The 16,530-nt window shown below is 42.3% G+C and overlaps 1 protein-coding gene across 20 annotated transcripts in view; it reads right to left on the bottom strand.

The window, feature by feature from the left end:
- KCNMA1 (potassium calcium-activated channel subfamily M alpha 1) overlaps positions 1 to 16,530 on the bottom strand; it is a 718,693-nt gene that overhangs the window by 128,960 nt on the left and 573,203 nt on the right. For 19 of the 20 annotated variants that reach the window (XM_041748736.1, XM_041748737.1, XM_041748738.1 and 16 more), the window contains 2 exons: positions 12,071 to 12,157; positions 5,632 to 5,708 (listed from right to left, as the gene is read on the bottom strand). In XM_041748736.1, coding sequence (XP_041604670.1) covers positions 5,632 to 5,708; positions 12,071 to 12,157 — 164 coding nt within the window. Of the gene's footprint in view, positions 1 to 1,586; positions 1,596 to 5,631; positions 5,709 to 12,070; positions 12,158 to 16,530 lie in introns of all 20 variants that reach the window. The other variant, XM_041748756.1, reaches the window with a different exon arrangement.

Genomic DNA, 16,530 nt, shown 5'->3' with positions numbered 1-16,530 from the left:
CGGTAGGTGCCTCTGCAGGTATGAAAGTGGCACATGCCCTCGAGCCATCCTTCAAGGTGTTCTGCAGATAAAGGGGGCCACAGAGTCAATTTTGGCGGTGTTGTGTGATGAACTGAGGACGTCATTGATTTGTTTTGTTTGTACACTGAGCAGTCTACAGCCTCAAACTCTGAAGACTAGCCAAAACCAGATGACCCACTTGCACGGTGCAAAGGCAATGAGAGTTCTGAGTGCTGAGATATCTCCAAATTCCAGGACCGCTGGACTGCACTGGTCTGCAGGCTGGGTCTCGCTTTCTATGGAGTCTCAGGTACATGAGTAGAGACCTGACGATGCTCATCACTGGTACCACCGAACGTGGCATTGCTGGGAGTCACGCACAGAAACACTGGCCCTTGGGGCACCTGGATGGCTCAGTGGTTGAGCGTCTGCCTTTGGCTCAGGTCATGATCACGGGGTCCTGTGATAGAGTTCTGCAGCAGGCTCCCTTGCCTATGGCTCTGCCCTTTTCTGTGTCTCTCATGAATAAATAAATAAAATCTTAAAAAAAAAAAAAAAGAAATAAAGAAACACTGGCCCTGAAATTGCCACATCTTGTTGGGTGAGAGGGCTCCTACTCTGTAAGTTAGGGGCTCAGAGGCTTAGTTGACTTGTTCCGACTTCTGCATAGCTCTCTAGCAAAATGGAACATCATTCTTGAACCACCTTTTCCACCTTAAACAAGTAAATGGATCTTCCAAGATGCCTGACTAATGCCCAAGGCAGAACTGCATATGTCCTAGTGGGTACTGACTGAAAGAGAAACTTTATTTAAAAGCAAGGGAACTTCATAGACTGTAGGAAATAATTACCACTGTTTCCACAGAAGACAAGTACTGGGTACTTGTCTCCAGTAAGGTGGCTTAAGATACTTACAATCCCAAAGTTTGGTGTCCAATTAATTCTCTAACAAGCACTTTCTCACATAGAGAGGCACGTATATTGTAATAAATGCATCACTCTCTCTATAAAATATCTCTATGCTTATATAAAAAATGTTCATTTTTACATATAAAGTACTGGTACATATCATATATATATCGCAACAAAGGAATATATATGTAGCATATGTGTTTCCTTCAGGATAGGAATTCAAGCTCAGTAGCAGAGACCAGGTCTAATTTATCAAAGGCAAGCATGACAATGACTCCCAATTGACGAGGCATCTACAGCTATAGTGGTAATTACCTCAGCCTACTCAGCGTCCCCTAAAGGTCCTGAGACAAGGCCTTCAAGAGAAACACTGTGGTCAAGGTCTTATTTTCAAATGGAAAAATAAGACAGCGCCAGAAGCTGGCAAGAGGCTGGGAGATGGGAAGATGAACGGAGGTGGGGGTGGGTTCCCTGCTCTCAGGGGTCTCCAGCTCCAGGCTACTCTGCAGACCGTGTTGGATGAGGGAGTTGGGGCATGATGTCACTGCTACATGCAACATAAATACCAAAAGAAAAAAAGAAACTGAAACTGAACAGAAAATAAAAGAAGTATCTCTTCTAGAGAAAGACAGGGGGAACTGGACTCCGGGCTACTGGGAACCCGTTTTACTCACAATATATCACTACCAGTGTGCAGTTAAAATAGAGTAGGGGCCGTATTCCAAGGCAGCAAAGAGAAAAAAAATAAATCAAAAATACGTCAATGATTAGAAGTTCAAGAAAATTCCTTCAAATACATCAATTCAGACATGACTTGTCCCCTGGGAGTCCACCCTTTGGCAAACTTCTACAGGCTGGGGGAAAAAATGTAAATCATTAGACCAGGTTTGTTATACAAAAGAAGAAAATGGGTAAATAGTAGATTCTGAGAGCTTGCTCCTTGGCCAGACAGCTGAATTTGACTCTCTTCCTTGATGGAATGCTATGAAGAAATGGAAAGAAATGCAAAAGTTAAACTATACTACCACAGAATTTCCAGAAATGGAATGTCCACACTCAATATTTTCCCAGATAGTATGGCATGAAATGTTCGAGGTGAATGGGGAGGTGGGGATGGGGTTGGAAGGGGAAGAGCTAGGTTGGGAGGGGAGGGTTAGGAAGCTGCGGATAAAGACCATTGACTGTCATCAGCTCTGCCCTGGTGGAGATGTATCATTCTAGAGTGAATTATTAACACCTGGCCTAACATTTTGGACTAATGACCATGTGAGTGAGCTGCCCTCTCCAACTTAGGGCACTAGGCAATGTGCATTCAAAGGCACAGGAACTCCCCAATGCATTATTTACAGTTCTAACTCCTTCTAATGAAAGTTTCTTTGCAACCAAAGCCCATCTTCCCCAATTTCCTGACTTGCCTGGTATGCACAGGGAAGTTCATGTTTAATAATTCACTTTATTCTGATCACCCCTTACACATACACATCTGCATCCTGCCCTCTGTAACACAGGCTGTTATGGCCTTTTAATTAGGAAGAACAATATTTGGACAATTTTGATTGTTATCAAACATTAACCTCACAGCCGGGGGCCTCTATGAGATGAAGAGTTCAAGAGGGAAGGAGGTACAAAGAGACAGGGGCAAGACCCCTGTCATGTTGGCTGGGCTTTGGGGGCATTCCTTCTGCGGCAATCCATGCCATGCTGCATGGTAAGAGATCACACACTTCCGTAGCTGAACCAGCTTTAAGGGGAACAAAAAGAATAAAATTCTTTCAAACGATTATGTGCCTCTCCCTCTAGGATGAAGTTAAAGTTAGCTGCTGTTTGCTTGCCTGGAATCAGGGTGGAAAAATATCTTAGAGGCCAAATGCTCATTTCTAGGGACTTGAAAGCTCTCTGCTGAGTTCTGCTACATGCCTATGAGGAACATTCCAGTATCAGGACAGGAGTCAGAGACACTTTCTCTCCATCATTCCGCCTTCTACCCTTACCTTCCTAGAGTTTGTTCTCTGGCCAGGCACCATGGAGGTCATCTAATACAGGAATTGATGATTCTGTACCTTTGCTCAAAATCTCCCAATGGCTGTATCAGTTACAGGACTAAAACCTGGGCTTCTCACCATGGCCCCTGGCTTCCTCTCTGACCTCAGCCAGCCTTCCTTCTTTCCTTCCTTTCTTCCTTCCTTCCTTCCTTCCTTCCTTCCTTCCTTCCTTCCTTCCTTCCTTCCTTCCTTCTTTACTTTCAACATTTCAAACTTATTCCTGCCTCTTGACCTCTGCCCTTGCTCTCCTACCAACCTGGACAGGGTCACAGCTTCAATGTCACCTTCCAAGACAGGCCTTCCAGACCTTTCTGGCTAAAGCAGCATCCTTACAAGTTCCCCATACCCTCAGGCAGTCTCTTCTCTCTTCATAGCATTTGACTCTATCTGAATTGAATGGTTTCTATGATCATTGTTTGTCTTCATTCACTAAAGTGAAGGCTTCAAAAGAACAGTGGTTATTTTGTTCACCCTTCCATCCCAGGCAGCAAGAAAGCACCTGCAGAAATATGCAGCTGCCTAGTCAATAAGTGAATTTCAGTGGTACCCCACGGGACCAGATTCTTTGGCAGATATCTGGCCATGGATTATTGGCCTCAACACTCTTGCATTTCCTAACCCCCTCCCGCTACAAGAGTTTCCTTATAAAGGAGTTAACCCTTTGTATTACCCTCATATTTGTAACTCTCGTTTACTTCCACCTTGGGATACTGTGTTCCTCTGATGGAAATGGTCTGGGGGATGCCTGGTTAGCCAAGCTGTGTTTCTGTCTTCACAACCAACCAAGCAGGACTAAGGTGGATGCCCTGGTAAGAAGGGCCTTTGGCATCAATGAGTCCCAGGGATTGGAAGTGAAGTAGGTTTGTTGTTCCTTAGATGTTCCCCTTAGGTTGTCAGAATCAGAATTCTTAGACCTCAAGAACTTAGAGTATATGGAGTGCCTGGGTGGCTCAGTCTATTCTGCATCTGCCTTTGACTTGGGTTCATGATCCCGGGGTCCTGGGATGGAGCCCCGCACAGGGCTCCCGGCTTAGCGAGGAGCCTGCTTCTCTCTCTGCCTCTGCCCTTCCCTCCTACTCATGCTCTGTTTCTCCCCCTCAAATAAATAAATAAAATCTTAAAAAAAAAAAAAAAGAATTTAGACTCTCTTTGACTAAGTCATCGATAAATACTCACCTTACTTGGAGTAAGGTGTCAGAGCTGGGGGGAACAGGGCCATGTGTGTTGAGTCAGTGGAGAAAGCAAAAGCAATGGGCCTAAACTGCCCCAAACTTGGGAACCAGCTTCAGAGGATTTTTACAGAAATTGCTCTGGACCAAGAGTGCTCCCATGGGTATTTGCCTAAGAGATCGAGCGTCTTCGTGCTCCAGCAGAGTGGTATTTATATCTTACTGGTTTTACATTACTGTGTCCCCCCCCTTCAGGAATGCAGTGAAAAAAGCCCTTGCTTTGGTTGGCATATCCCAGGAATAGTGCTCTTCTATCTGATTTCTGCTTAAGAAAAAGTATTTTATGGGGCGATCTTTCATAATTGTGTTTCTCCTCATCAGACCCAAGGTCATTGCCTTGCCCTCCTCTCTTGCAAAAATGATTAGAGCACTGAGTGCACAACATGGAAAGGCCTTTGGGTGAGACTGAACCCCCGTCGGTTGGGTCTGTGTGACTCTTAGCAATCTCATCTTCCCACTAAACTTGGAGCCTTAGTTTCCTCTTTTTTTATAAAATGGAATTAATAACATCCCCTGCCAATTACCCAGGGTTAGGATGAGGATCAAAGAAAAAAAAATGATCATAAATAAAGAGCTCAGAAAAAATACTAAATCACCACAGGAAGGAAGGCATCATTATTATTGTTTTCTTTAAGGTCATGAACAATTTCTATTAGGCAATGCAATATAATTACTGCAAGAGGCATGGCCTTCTCAAGGAAAGCCCACTTTAAGTCCTGGTTTCTCAGGAGCCCATGATCCAAAGTCCCTGACTTACCATATCTTTCTCCAGAGGTCCCGTTGGCAAGCTGCTTTGGAAGAGATTTGAGACGGCATATGCCAGAAGCTACTGAGCCCGATCTAGTCTACCCCAAGGAGCAATGGTGTTTTAGGTTGGTTATTGGAGCAACGGCAAATAAAGGTGATTGGTGGTGGCCAAGTCCTCTTCCTGGACCAGTCAGAGGGTACCACAAGGGAAAACTCTGGACCTTGGTATCAAGGCAGCAGTCCCAAATAGAAAGAGAGTCAGCTCCCTTTTGGGTTACAGCATCCTCAGACTCAGTTTCCCTTTCAGCCCTAGTACAGCCATCTTCACATATGGCGGTCCCGCCTCCACTGGAAATGACTATGCAAAAATTCTCCCTCCTCCATGGTCTTAGCTGTCCTCCTTTTTGGACACCATACTGACTATGTTCAAGTGGACACACCACCTCGGCATCCCTGCAGGGTCCAGAGATAGGGATTAGGCACTAGGTTCTTTCAAAGGTGTTGATGGTGGTGATTTTTCCTCCCCTGCTCTAGAAAGCGAGGACAGAGCATTTTTTCATGTCTCTTTAAACTGCTGGGTGAAACATAAACATATTCAAGAAACCTCTTGATGTTTAGTGTTTCTTTAATAGGAAAAGGAGAAGGGAAACAAATTTGGGGGAAAGGGTGGGGGGGGGAAGGGGGAAAGAAACACTACTTACGCCGTTTGCAGCCGCATTTTTTTATTCTTTTGGGGTCTGTGATGTCATCATGACAGGCCTTGCAGTAAAAAAATGCCCTGGAGAAAGAGAATGGAAAAACTGACACGTTTCATAATCCACCCGAATGAAATGAGTACCACATTTCCTCCACCGTGGTGCCAAATTAATGAAACATGCCAGCACTAATTTCCTTTAATCTTTTGAAAGGTTTAGACGTTTACAGACGGAAATGTTTGTTGCAAGACCTTTTATTTCAAACACAAGATTCTGCATTTTGAGTTAGTGCTTCTTTTAATAAACTTTCCTTTGAAAAGGAACTGGGGGAATGGCTGCCGATGTGACACCCTGGGTCTGCTTGCTCGTCTTTCGTTTTTGGTCACAGTATTCAGTGCCGCCCATCGGAACACGTAGGCAACCAGCCCCAGGCCCCTGGTGGGGAAGTTGAATACATCTCCAAGACCCTTGCTGTCTGGTCAGATAGCTATCAAAGGGGCTGCAAGGATAGGGTTCCACAGTCAAATAAAAACATTAGCCTTGTCAGTCTGAAAGCACATTTCTTTCCAAAGTGAGGGAGATTAAGGAGGAAGGTGACAGGGAAAGACAAAAGTGGTGAGTCAAAGGGGTCCTCTGTCAAATTTCTTCTGGCATTTCATAGCCCATATTTGTTTCCAAACTGGAAGGATCAACTCCCGTACTCTCCAGCCCCAAGAACACATAATTAATGGATGTTTTCTTCTCATGGTGAAGCACAGCTCAGCTGAGCATTGCAATGAGGTGGGCAGAGGGCACTTTTGGGTTGGGTACCCAGTGGAAGAAGTCAACAAAAAGATCCCCTCAACTGACAAAAGTGTCAAGCTGTGGTTACAAAGCACATTGGCTGTGTCAAAGATATTCTGGATGAGACAAAACAAGATCATTCAAGCAAAGAATGCATAAGACCTAGAAGAACAGCACTGGAGGCCTATATTCTTTTAGGACAGGGGATTACTGGGATAAAATTCCCTGGAACAACCTTACAAGCTCTGGAAATAGGGACTAACAAAATCCTTGGCTTTACCACTCCCAACATAATTGAATGCCAGGGATAAACATGGTCTTCCCTTCACCAAGACTATAAAGAAAAAAACACAATTCCTGACTACTCTATTCCTAGGCTCCTTTTTATATTTTCACAGGACTTACACATGTGATTGGCACCGATTAGAACCAATGTTAAGACTTTGGGATCTGGAAGACATCTTAGAGGTCCCCAGGACTCTGTTCCCATATGTAAATTGAGGGGGTTGTCACAACCTGCCCAAAGTCATCCTGTGCTGGGCTTGGCCGGCCCCAGGACTTCTAAAATCCAAGCTCTCTCTGCTCTAGTCACTATTTCTTCAAATAATAAATTTCTTTAAATGCCAGTGTTTATCCATGTTAGAAAGAAAGAAAGAAAGAAAGAAAGAAAGAAAGAAAGAAAGAAAAAGAAAAAAAAAAACAAAAGAAAAAAGGTAGCTGATTATTTGCCTTGCCTGGCAATGTGACTATGAAAGGCTAAGAAAGAAAGAAAAAGAAAAAAAAAAAAAAAAAAAAAGAAAAAAGGTAGCTGATTATTTGCCTTGCCTGGCAATGTGTCTATGAAAGGCTATGAAAGGAGGACAGGAATGGAGGAAGTCATCTTGTTTCCACTTCCCTTGGCCATCTTCTCTCCCACCTGATGCTGTTATACATGATAATAATGACAACAACTGCAGGGAACACTTACAGAGCATAGAGTATAGGCCAGGCGCTATTCTAACCATTTTATTAGTATTAAATGTATTTGATCCTCAAACAATCCTTTGAAGGAGTAGTGATTATTATCTCTGTTTTACAGATAAGGAAACTGAAGCACAGGGAGGTTACATGACCTGCCCAAGGTCACACAGAGCCAGGATTCAACTGCACACAGTCTAAGAGCTCAAGGTCTTAAACACATCTCTAATGAAGAGATGATGGAACGGTAATGAGTCTGAGTAGACTATTGGGAAGATCAAGTGGATTACTTCATGAATTAAAACTGATTCTGAAGATAAGGGTAAAGTTAATGAGTGAGATGCGGCTGGGGAGAGGGTGTCTCTGGTCTGCAGTCCTGGAGACACATCCCCAACCAGAGGGAGCTCAGTAGCTAAGCTCCAGCTGAGTTTTGCCAAGTGTCACTTTTTTGCAAGCACCATGCTCTTACCCACCCATCTCTGCCTTTCTCATGCTCACCTGGCAAAGCCTGACCTTACTGCACACTTGCACCTGAGCAGCTGAGCCCAGGAAAGGAAACACTGATCTCACTTCAAATCCAGGGCCATGGATTCCAGAGGACTTTTCACACCCCTCAGGCCTACTCCATATCCCTTCCTTCTACTCCACACCCCTCAGGCCTACTCCATATCCTTCCTTCTGCTCTCCTCGACCTCTTCCTGTCCCGCCCACCGCAGCCCTTCCCTAAGTGGCCCTCAGCTGGTGACCTTGACACACACATCATCAAGAAGACCAGATCCATACCCCAGAAGGCTGGTCTTTAGGGTCTCCTTATCCTCTGGTTTCCTGTTGTGTTCAGCCAATGGGAGGAGCCAGCAGGAGACTGGAGGATGGGAAGAGAGGGTTCTTCCTGCTGGGTCATGAAAAGGTGGTGGCCACATCTCTAGCCTAAGAGGGCTCAGCTCCTGCCAGGCAGCCTTTCCTATGATACAAACTCTCTCTACAGGTTCCGATAGCTCTCCTTCCCTTTGACTGTAGATTCAGGGCTGAGAATGGCTTCCCTCTGTTGCTAGCTCTGGGATGCTTCACCATCCCTTATTGGCTCTCTTTAACTCTCTGCCCACAACTTTATATGGTCTCTTCATAAAACTCTTCTCTCTTTTCTCATTTAGGTGTGTCATCTGTTTCTGGCCAGGGCCCTCCCATAAATGACACCTCCAGCTGTCATCTTTCCCCCAGACTCCCGAATCTTATATCTAACTGCCTTTATGATATCTCTATGTGTATGTTTAGTGCAAATCTCCTATTTTAACATGGCAAAATTGAATTCTTAATTTCCTACACCTCAAACTTGCTTCTCTTCCAGCTTTCCCTCTCCATCTCAGTAAGATGGAGAACCAACATCCACTCAACTGCACAAGCTCCATATCTAGGCTCTATTCTTGATTCCTCTTTTTTACCCTCACTTCCTATATGCAGTCCACCAGTGTGCTCTATAGACTCTCTAGTAAAATATATTCTGAATCAGTCTCCTTTCTCTGCACCTCCACTCACCAGCCTAGCCCATATTATTCTCTGTCACCTACACTATGCAGTCTCTCCATCTCTGAGCACCCTCTCCTGTTGCACTATATCCCATTCTTTATAATGGAGAGGAAAGACCTTTCAATAATATAAATCAGACTACATCACCCCCAGCTTAAAACCATCAATGACTCCATCTTCTGACAACCCAACCCCTGTATCAAAACCTCTGGGAGCCAGCCCTGCCTTTCTCTCTTACCTTGTCTCCCCACACTACTCCCGCAGACATACTTTCCTTTCCTTGGCTCCCTGCACACAACAACACTGCCCTCACCTTGTCTCCTCTTCCCTTCCAATCTTTGTATGATGGACTCTTTCCCATCACCTCCATCTCTGTTCAAATGTGGCTCCTTCAGAACAGCCTTCACTTACACACAATCTAAATCAGTGACCCAGTTGCATTAAGACTTTGATTAATGTATTGTAAATAAACAAAACTGCTATTCTTTCCTCCCCAGAACTTGAGCCCCTGAAAGCAAGGACTTTGTTGTTCACCACTGCTTCCCTGGCACCTGGTACAGAGCGTTCTAGAAAGTGAGTGACCTACAGACATCTGATGGATGAATGAGTGTGAGAATGCTACCCAGTAATGCTAGATCTGCAAGTTTTTCAGGAGAAACCAGAAATAAAGATTTTTAAATAAAACATGATGATGTCTTCCTCTTGGCGACTCATCTATTTGTTACAATTGTGAATCAAATGAATCCTGTCTGCAAGCCAAACTGAGCCAATGGGGCACCATTTTGTGGCTCCTATATCAAAGACTATATGGGCCAAGGTCATTTAAGAAGGAAAATATTTAGTGGCGAGGAATAGTGGACAAGTGACCAAATGTTCATCTAAAAAATTGACCTTTCAAAGACTGGAATGGATGGTTTCACTCCTCTTTTCCTAAAATGCCGCATCTGAGTTTCTGTGAGCTAAAATCCATTCATTTCTTTGGTTGCTTTTTTTGTAGGAGAGGTACAACCTCAATCCTGGATCATCATAATCAACTTTTCCATTTTTACAAAACTTGTTTAGTTTCATTCAAGTCCCCAAGGCCCTGTCTGTGGTTTTCTGCAGTCTTCATCTATTTGAAATCCTGTAACTGACAGCATTTGCTCCAACACATCACACACTACGGAAAATTACAGGCTGGTGTTGTAGCTGATTGTGTCAGCATGTATTTGTGAATACCATAAAGCACTGAAATGAGACATATTGCACTCCCTAATACAGGAGGTAATTTGTTTTTTGGACTGCCTGGTATTTGTGACATTCATTAGCGAGAGATGTAATAGGAAATAGAATTACACAAATGGGAGCTTCATGTTATATTTGCTATCTGGGAGGTACACGTGATCTACGGTGCCGCTGTGCTCCCCAGCCCCCCCGTATGTGGTGCTGAGATGCTGCTTGTGTGTCTTACAGTCTGGATATGAGCACAACCTTTTATTCCAGGGGACCTGGAGGAGGCTTCAGTCCCATTCATGCCCACTTTCCGCTCAGGTGAACCCAGTTCTTGAGGTATTCCCGAAGAACAGCCAGGATCCATGATCTGGATAAGGAGGTTTTCTTGTCCCCATCTGAATAATGGCAATTCTTTCCCAATTTGTAGAAGTAAATTTAAGCCATTAGATAGCTCAGTTTAAAGAATTTTTCTTTTTTGTTGTTGTTTTGCTTTTTGGGGTTTTTTCTTTGTTTGTTTCCATGTTTTTCCCCTAAAAGCTTTTATAACTAGTATGGTTAGTTTGCAGGAGTGGGTGAAGAGGAAAAATGTAATAGGTATCAGTTGTCAAATATCATTGTTCTGTGCTCAGCACATCAGGCTACCTCTTGGCAAATAATTAAGAACGTAAGCCCTGGAACTGGACTTCCTGATTTTAAATCCTGGCTTTACTACTCATTTAGCAGTGGGGCCTTGGGCAAGTTAGTTAACCAGTCTGCACCCAGTCTCCTCGTGTGTAAAACGAAAATAGTAATGTTACCTATCTCATAAGGTTGTTGAGAGGATGACGTGAGTTCATGGTACCTGATACTTAGAGCAGTGTGGGCACATATTAAACTCTACATAAGAATTTTCTAGTGTTATTAAATTTGGTAGAAAGTGTGGGTTTGGGAAAAGGAAAGACCATTTCCAATCTGGGCTCTGCCACTCGCTTATGTGCTGTATATCCTTGGACAAATTATTTATCTCAACTTTACAGATGAGGAAACTAAAGCCCTTAAGGGTTTTAGAAGACTTACCTTATGAGGCTATTTTGAGGACTAGCAAGAAAGAATGTAGAACACCTAGCAAAGACCTGGTTTGAATAAGAACTCATTAAATGAAAGCAATAGGCTTATATAAATAATTGGAGATCTTTCACAATTAATAATTTATTTGAAATATTTTAAGTAACATTATTGTTAAAGTGAGTGACCTGACTGTTTGAGCCACATTTTCTGCTAATAAATTTTTCATAGTTCCTAGGACAGAATCAAATATAACAATATTCCATGGTGTTCTCCAAAGAGCCCTATGATGCCTAGGCTGCTTAAACAGGTTTAAGGATACTAATAAAAGTGTCATAAAACATTGAGGTCAATGAAATCCAGGGCTGTACCTACACAGGCTTAAGAATTGAAACTGACAATTTCAACTACTTACCTAGAAGGCCACAAAGAGAAATATAGCCAATTTAGTATTTCATCTGAAATTAATCCAAACCTTTTGAGATTCCACTTGGCATTTAGATTAGAAAGCGGATAATACTAGAGTAAATTTGCCTGGATATTAGGTCAAGAGTACTAGACAAGGAACCAGTTGTCTTGTGTTATGCTGTTCTGAATCAGGATGACCCTGAACAATCACTTCAGCTCTCTGGGACTCAATTTCCTCCCTTGGAAAATGAAGGAGCAGTTAGCTAGGCCCTCCTAGTTCTAAAATGTTATTACTCTAGTTCAAAGATGTGGAATCAATTATGTGAAGAGGAGTTCATGGAAGCATTTGAAAGCATGCTCTCTTTTTCCTAAGACTCAGTACCATTGATATCTATGGAAACATGGTTAAGAAGTTTTGGGGTTAGGGCCCTATACATATTGAAAGCAGGCCCATCATGGTGGATCAAGATGTCTATGGCTGGGCCAGAAAGGAAGGCAGATATATATAAACACTTACCTTTTAACTTCTTTGGCATCACTTGCGATGAAAAATCCTAAAGTACCTTCTTGGATCTTAAGATGGTTTCCAGGATTAATTAATATACTGCTCAGTGAACAAAAACAAACAAAGAAGGCACATTTGTGAGGTCATGTTCTGAATAAAACCTTGAAGGCTACACTGTAATGTTAATTTTATAGGGGGCCCACTAGTCTAATGCTTTTCCCAAAGATGTTGTCTAGAGCTTGATGTCCACAGACATTTAAGTGGATAATGCCAACATAAAGCTCTACTGCTCAGTTCCCGGGTTGGCATACTCCCAGTTGCAGAAATCAAAGCACATCTAGGTTTCAGGGCTGAGGGTATATAATGGGGTTGCCATCATGGGCTTCTGATCTGATATGTAGCCCTTTGGAAACTTCTGTTGATGGTCAACATTGAATGTTACTCATCTAATAAAGCTATTGCTATAACAATTTTCCACTAGATGACAGAGCATTAATGGGACCCCTATATACATCCAGAAAGATACACATATACATATATTACTGCAGGGAATGGTACACGACACCTGTAACCAATGCAGAAGCAAACATAACATCTGCATGACATTGGTAAATACATGTAAGTGGACTCCACGTGCAGCCTATGTAGAAGGAATTGGATCTACCCAAACAGTGAAAAAGAAAAATGCCAGCAGTTAGAAATGATTCCAGTCCACCTTTCCCAAAATGCATGGGACTGTTTGAATAATGTGTGTATCTGGTACATCCTGATCAGGGCAAACTGTAATCATAAAACAAATGTAAATTATCCCTAGAAAAACCTTCCCCTTGTAGGGAAGTATGGACCTAAATATACACTGTCCTGTTTCAAAGTGTTAAAAATGGATTAGCTGACCAAGTTGTGTTTGGACTGACAAAAGAGACACATGTATCTTAATCTAATAAATGGGTGAAATAAATAAGTTTAATATCTGCAGATCAAGAACAGAATGCAGGCATGTATTATAAAGAGACTGACAGGCTTTGGGCTTAATGAACAGGGTATTTAGGTACCCTGAATGCAGCAATAGATATAACAAAGGTGTTCTCTGATCTGAAAATCTGGCTTTAAAGTAATAGATGTTTGGAATTAGGCTAAAGGAAGTCCTCAAGTGTCTAAGGCAATCAAAATCCAGGATGCTAATTAACAAGTTGTGTTTTGTTTTGTTTTGTTTTGTTTTTTACTGCCGGCAAAACCATTTCAGGGAAGGGCTGTGGCCAACAGAGTGACATGTCTGTAGCAATACAGGAAGGACTCAGGTAAACTTTTGTTCTATCGGGAAGCCTCAGAGTGGATTGTTATGGCAAAATAATTGTCTGTGGTTGCAAGAACATCCACTATTAGCCATAACGGGACCTGACAGAAGGAAACCAATCCTGTGTCATCACTGTTATTAACACTTAAATAATAGCCACAGACCATGATGATTGGTCTGTTCTTCCCTAGAACCACAGGCAACAATGAGATTCTTCAGAAATCGGAAGAAGCAGGCCACACTAAGAGCAACAGCTTGCAACCGACAGCAGCACTGGACAAGCACCTTCTAATTACCCCTCTGCCAATTCTTTACATTGGCTTAACTGCCCTCTGACTTCTCATGATCACGAGGGGAAAAAGGGTCAGAGCTCATACAGTTTAGATGGACTCCTTTTTCAAAGCCAATTAAATGTGATGGTCTAGAAGGGGAGAATTCTGGATTTTGCACATTTTCTTACCCCTTTGCTGTCAGGCAGTACTTGTCTGCCCTAGCTCTGCAATCAGAAAATGCAGCATCACCATTTAGTAGCTGTCTGGCTTTGGGCAAATTACTAAATCTCCCTCCAACTCAGTATCCTCACCTACAATGATGATGATAATCATAGTCTTTCTTCAGAGATAATGCAAGATAATGTACAGAAGGCTCACTGCATATTGGTTATGGTTACTCTTCTTATTTATTAGTGCAAAAAAAAAAGCCAAAAGTGTATTTCATTTTCAATGGAATTATCATATTTTCTTTAGCTGGCCCCACAGAGTGGACACAGGGCTCCTTATCAAAATATCCTGTTCATAATGAGATGAAGTTATAGGGTGAAGAACTGTACAGTCCACAATAATGTACAAGGACATACATGAAAAATTCTGGGTACTTATGGCATCTGACGAAGCTAATTCCTTAAAGTTGGAAAAATCTACATTTTGATATGTATTTATATAAGAGTGTAAAAAAAGCTTCTGAGTGAAAAAAAAAATCCAATCATGATTTCAACAATGCAATTCAAAAGGGGAAATTTGACACTCATCAATGTCTTGGTGACATATATGTGCAAAACAAGCTTTGCACAGAACTCTTTTTTACATTATGTGCTTCTCTAATTGCACTCCAGTGATCAAGCCCACTGTGTCATAGTAGGAAGACAGTGATAGCAAGGTTCCTATCAATGAAAAGTTTCTTTTCATTTACTCTGTTCTTTATCAGCAGTGAACAAGAATTGGCTTACAATGAGAATTTGGGATTATCATTCCAGAGACTGCAGGTTGAGATCATTTATTACAGCCTTCAAGCCTACTTTAGTCGAGTTAGCATGGTGGAGACGAAAGATCTGGGGCACTGATAGAAGGCATATTTGTGTTCAAATCTGTTTCACTGCCAATGCTAGTTAAACTAGCAGGTGCATGTGTCAGGCCTAGGAGTTCAGACTCTGGCCTGGAGCATGTGGGGGCCACTAAGCCTCACTCTCCTCATCTATGAAATGGAGTGAATAATCTCCAGCTTATAGTGTCACTAAGAGAGCTAAAGTATATACTAGGTGCTGAGTGACTGCCATATAGTAGATCCTTAATGCATGGTCCCTATTAATAGTAAGCATGGTTATTAAAACAACTAAATAAGAAGCAAATAATCTGTCACAGGGGCTAGTTCTCCATTTTGTTCTTGGTGCTAATAACTCACCAGAAGGCCCCCTATTGGCATTTGAAAGACCTTTTTACTGACTACAGTATCCAATATATTATATCCCTCTACAACATCTGGAGACAGGCTAATTTGGACTGCCTTCTGGCTGCAGAGTGGAGTGTCTCTGTGTTCCTCAAACCTTATGCACCTCCAAGGACATCACTGACTATGTGATTCCAGGGTGCCTTCTTGTTCTCTTTTAGAGAGGGCTTAACAAGGAGTAAGAGGCTTTGAGTCATCTCTTTAAAGCATGTGTGAGGCTTTATGCTCACATTAGCAGCTATCAAGCCAAGGCAGCTTTCTGGGTGGGAATTGAAAGAACAAGCCCAGATCTTGAGAATAATGAAGGAAAGAAGTCTAGATACATAAGAATGTTCACTGTGCTGTATTCCATTCATATATTTAGCAGTTTGGTTAGAGAAGCATGTGGTCCTGATTCCATGGGCCCACTGCATATAATACTCCCTATGTAAAGGTACAGGCTTCAAAGTCTCTTTGAGGAAATGCATTACTCTTTTTAATACTGTAGACATTAAGTCTTCTATCCACATTCCGTATCTAGAAAATTTAAATGTTAATCCTCCTTTTTTTGAAAAAAAAAAAAATATATATATATATATAAAAAGGATCCTACACAGCAGTAATTTTTTTTTCCCCAGCAAAATTCCTACTACCCTCAGAATATGTGACTGACCTCCTACTGGGAATATGTAAATCTTTCCAAAAGTCTTTGTTTGATCTCTTAAAAGAATATCCAATGTTAAGTTTGTTTTGTTCTTATGACTGCCAGACATCTCCCTCCCTATGCATCACGTTAAATCAGTCCCTGGCTCCAATTGTGTCTAATTCACTTGCTTATCAGAGATAAACTTCAAGATGTGTCATGTGAAGAATCAAGAAAATCTCTAAGAAAAAGTCCATATATCAATTAGTAGAATTCCAATAGGGACATCTTCTTGGCAAGGGATGTACTTTCCCTCATTTCAAAGAACATATAAATTATCCTCTTTCCTCTATGACCTTGCTAATTTCAACAGAAAACATTCAGTGGCAGCTGGAGGCCAAGGGCTTATGTAGCTCCTTCTCTAAGGCTTCTTGCTCTCTCTTTTTCTTTGGCTCTCAGACTACTTTTGCATTTGGCTGATTCTCTGGCTCCTCGCCCACTCTCAGGAAACAAATATATATTTTCCATGGGGAACCCCTATTTGAAAAAAGGGAGTGAAAAGCATGCTCATATTTTATTTGTTTTTTTTTAAACATTTTTTTTTATCTTTATTTATTTATGATAGTCACAGAGAGAGAGAGAGAGGCAGAGACACAGGCAGAGGGAGAAGCAGGCTCCATGCACCGGGAGCCCGATGTGGGATTCGATCCCGGGTCTCCAGGATCGCGCCCTGGGCCAAAGGCAGGCGCCAAACCGCTGCACCACCCAGGGATCCCATTTTATTTGTTTTTGTAAATAAGTTTCCCATGGTAGCCCGCTTAGGGCCCTGTATGC

Source organism: Vulpes lagopus, chromosome 3 (genome assembly GCF_018345385.1).
Source record: "Vulpes lagopus strain Blue_001 chromosome 3, ASM1834538v1, whole genome shotgun sequence".
NCBI lineage: Eukaryota > Metazoa > Chordata > Mammalia > Carnivora > Canidae > Vulpes > Vulpes lagopus.
Note: the sequence above shows the minus strand (reverse complement) of the source record. Positions and strands in the feature narration are given on the sequence as shown.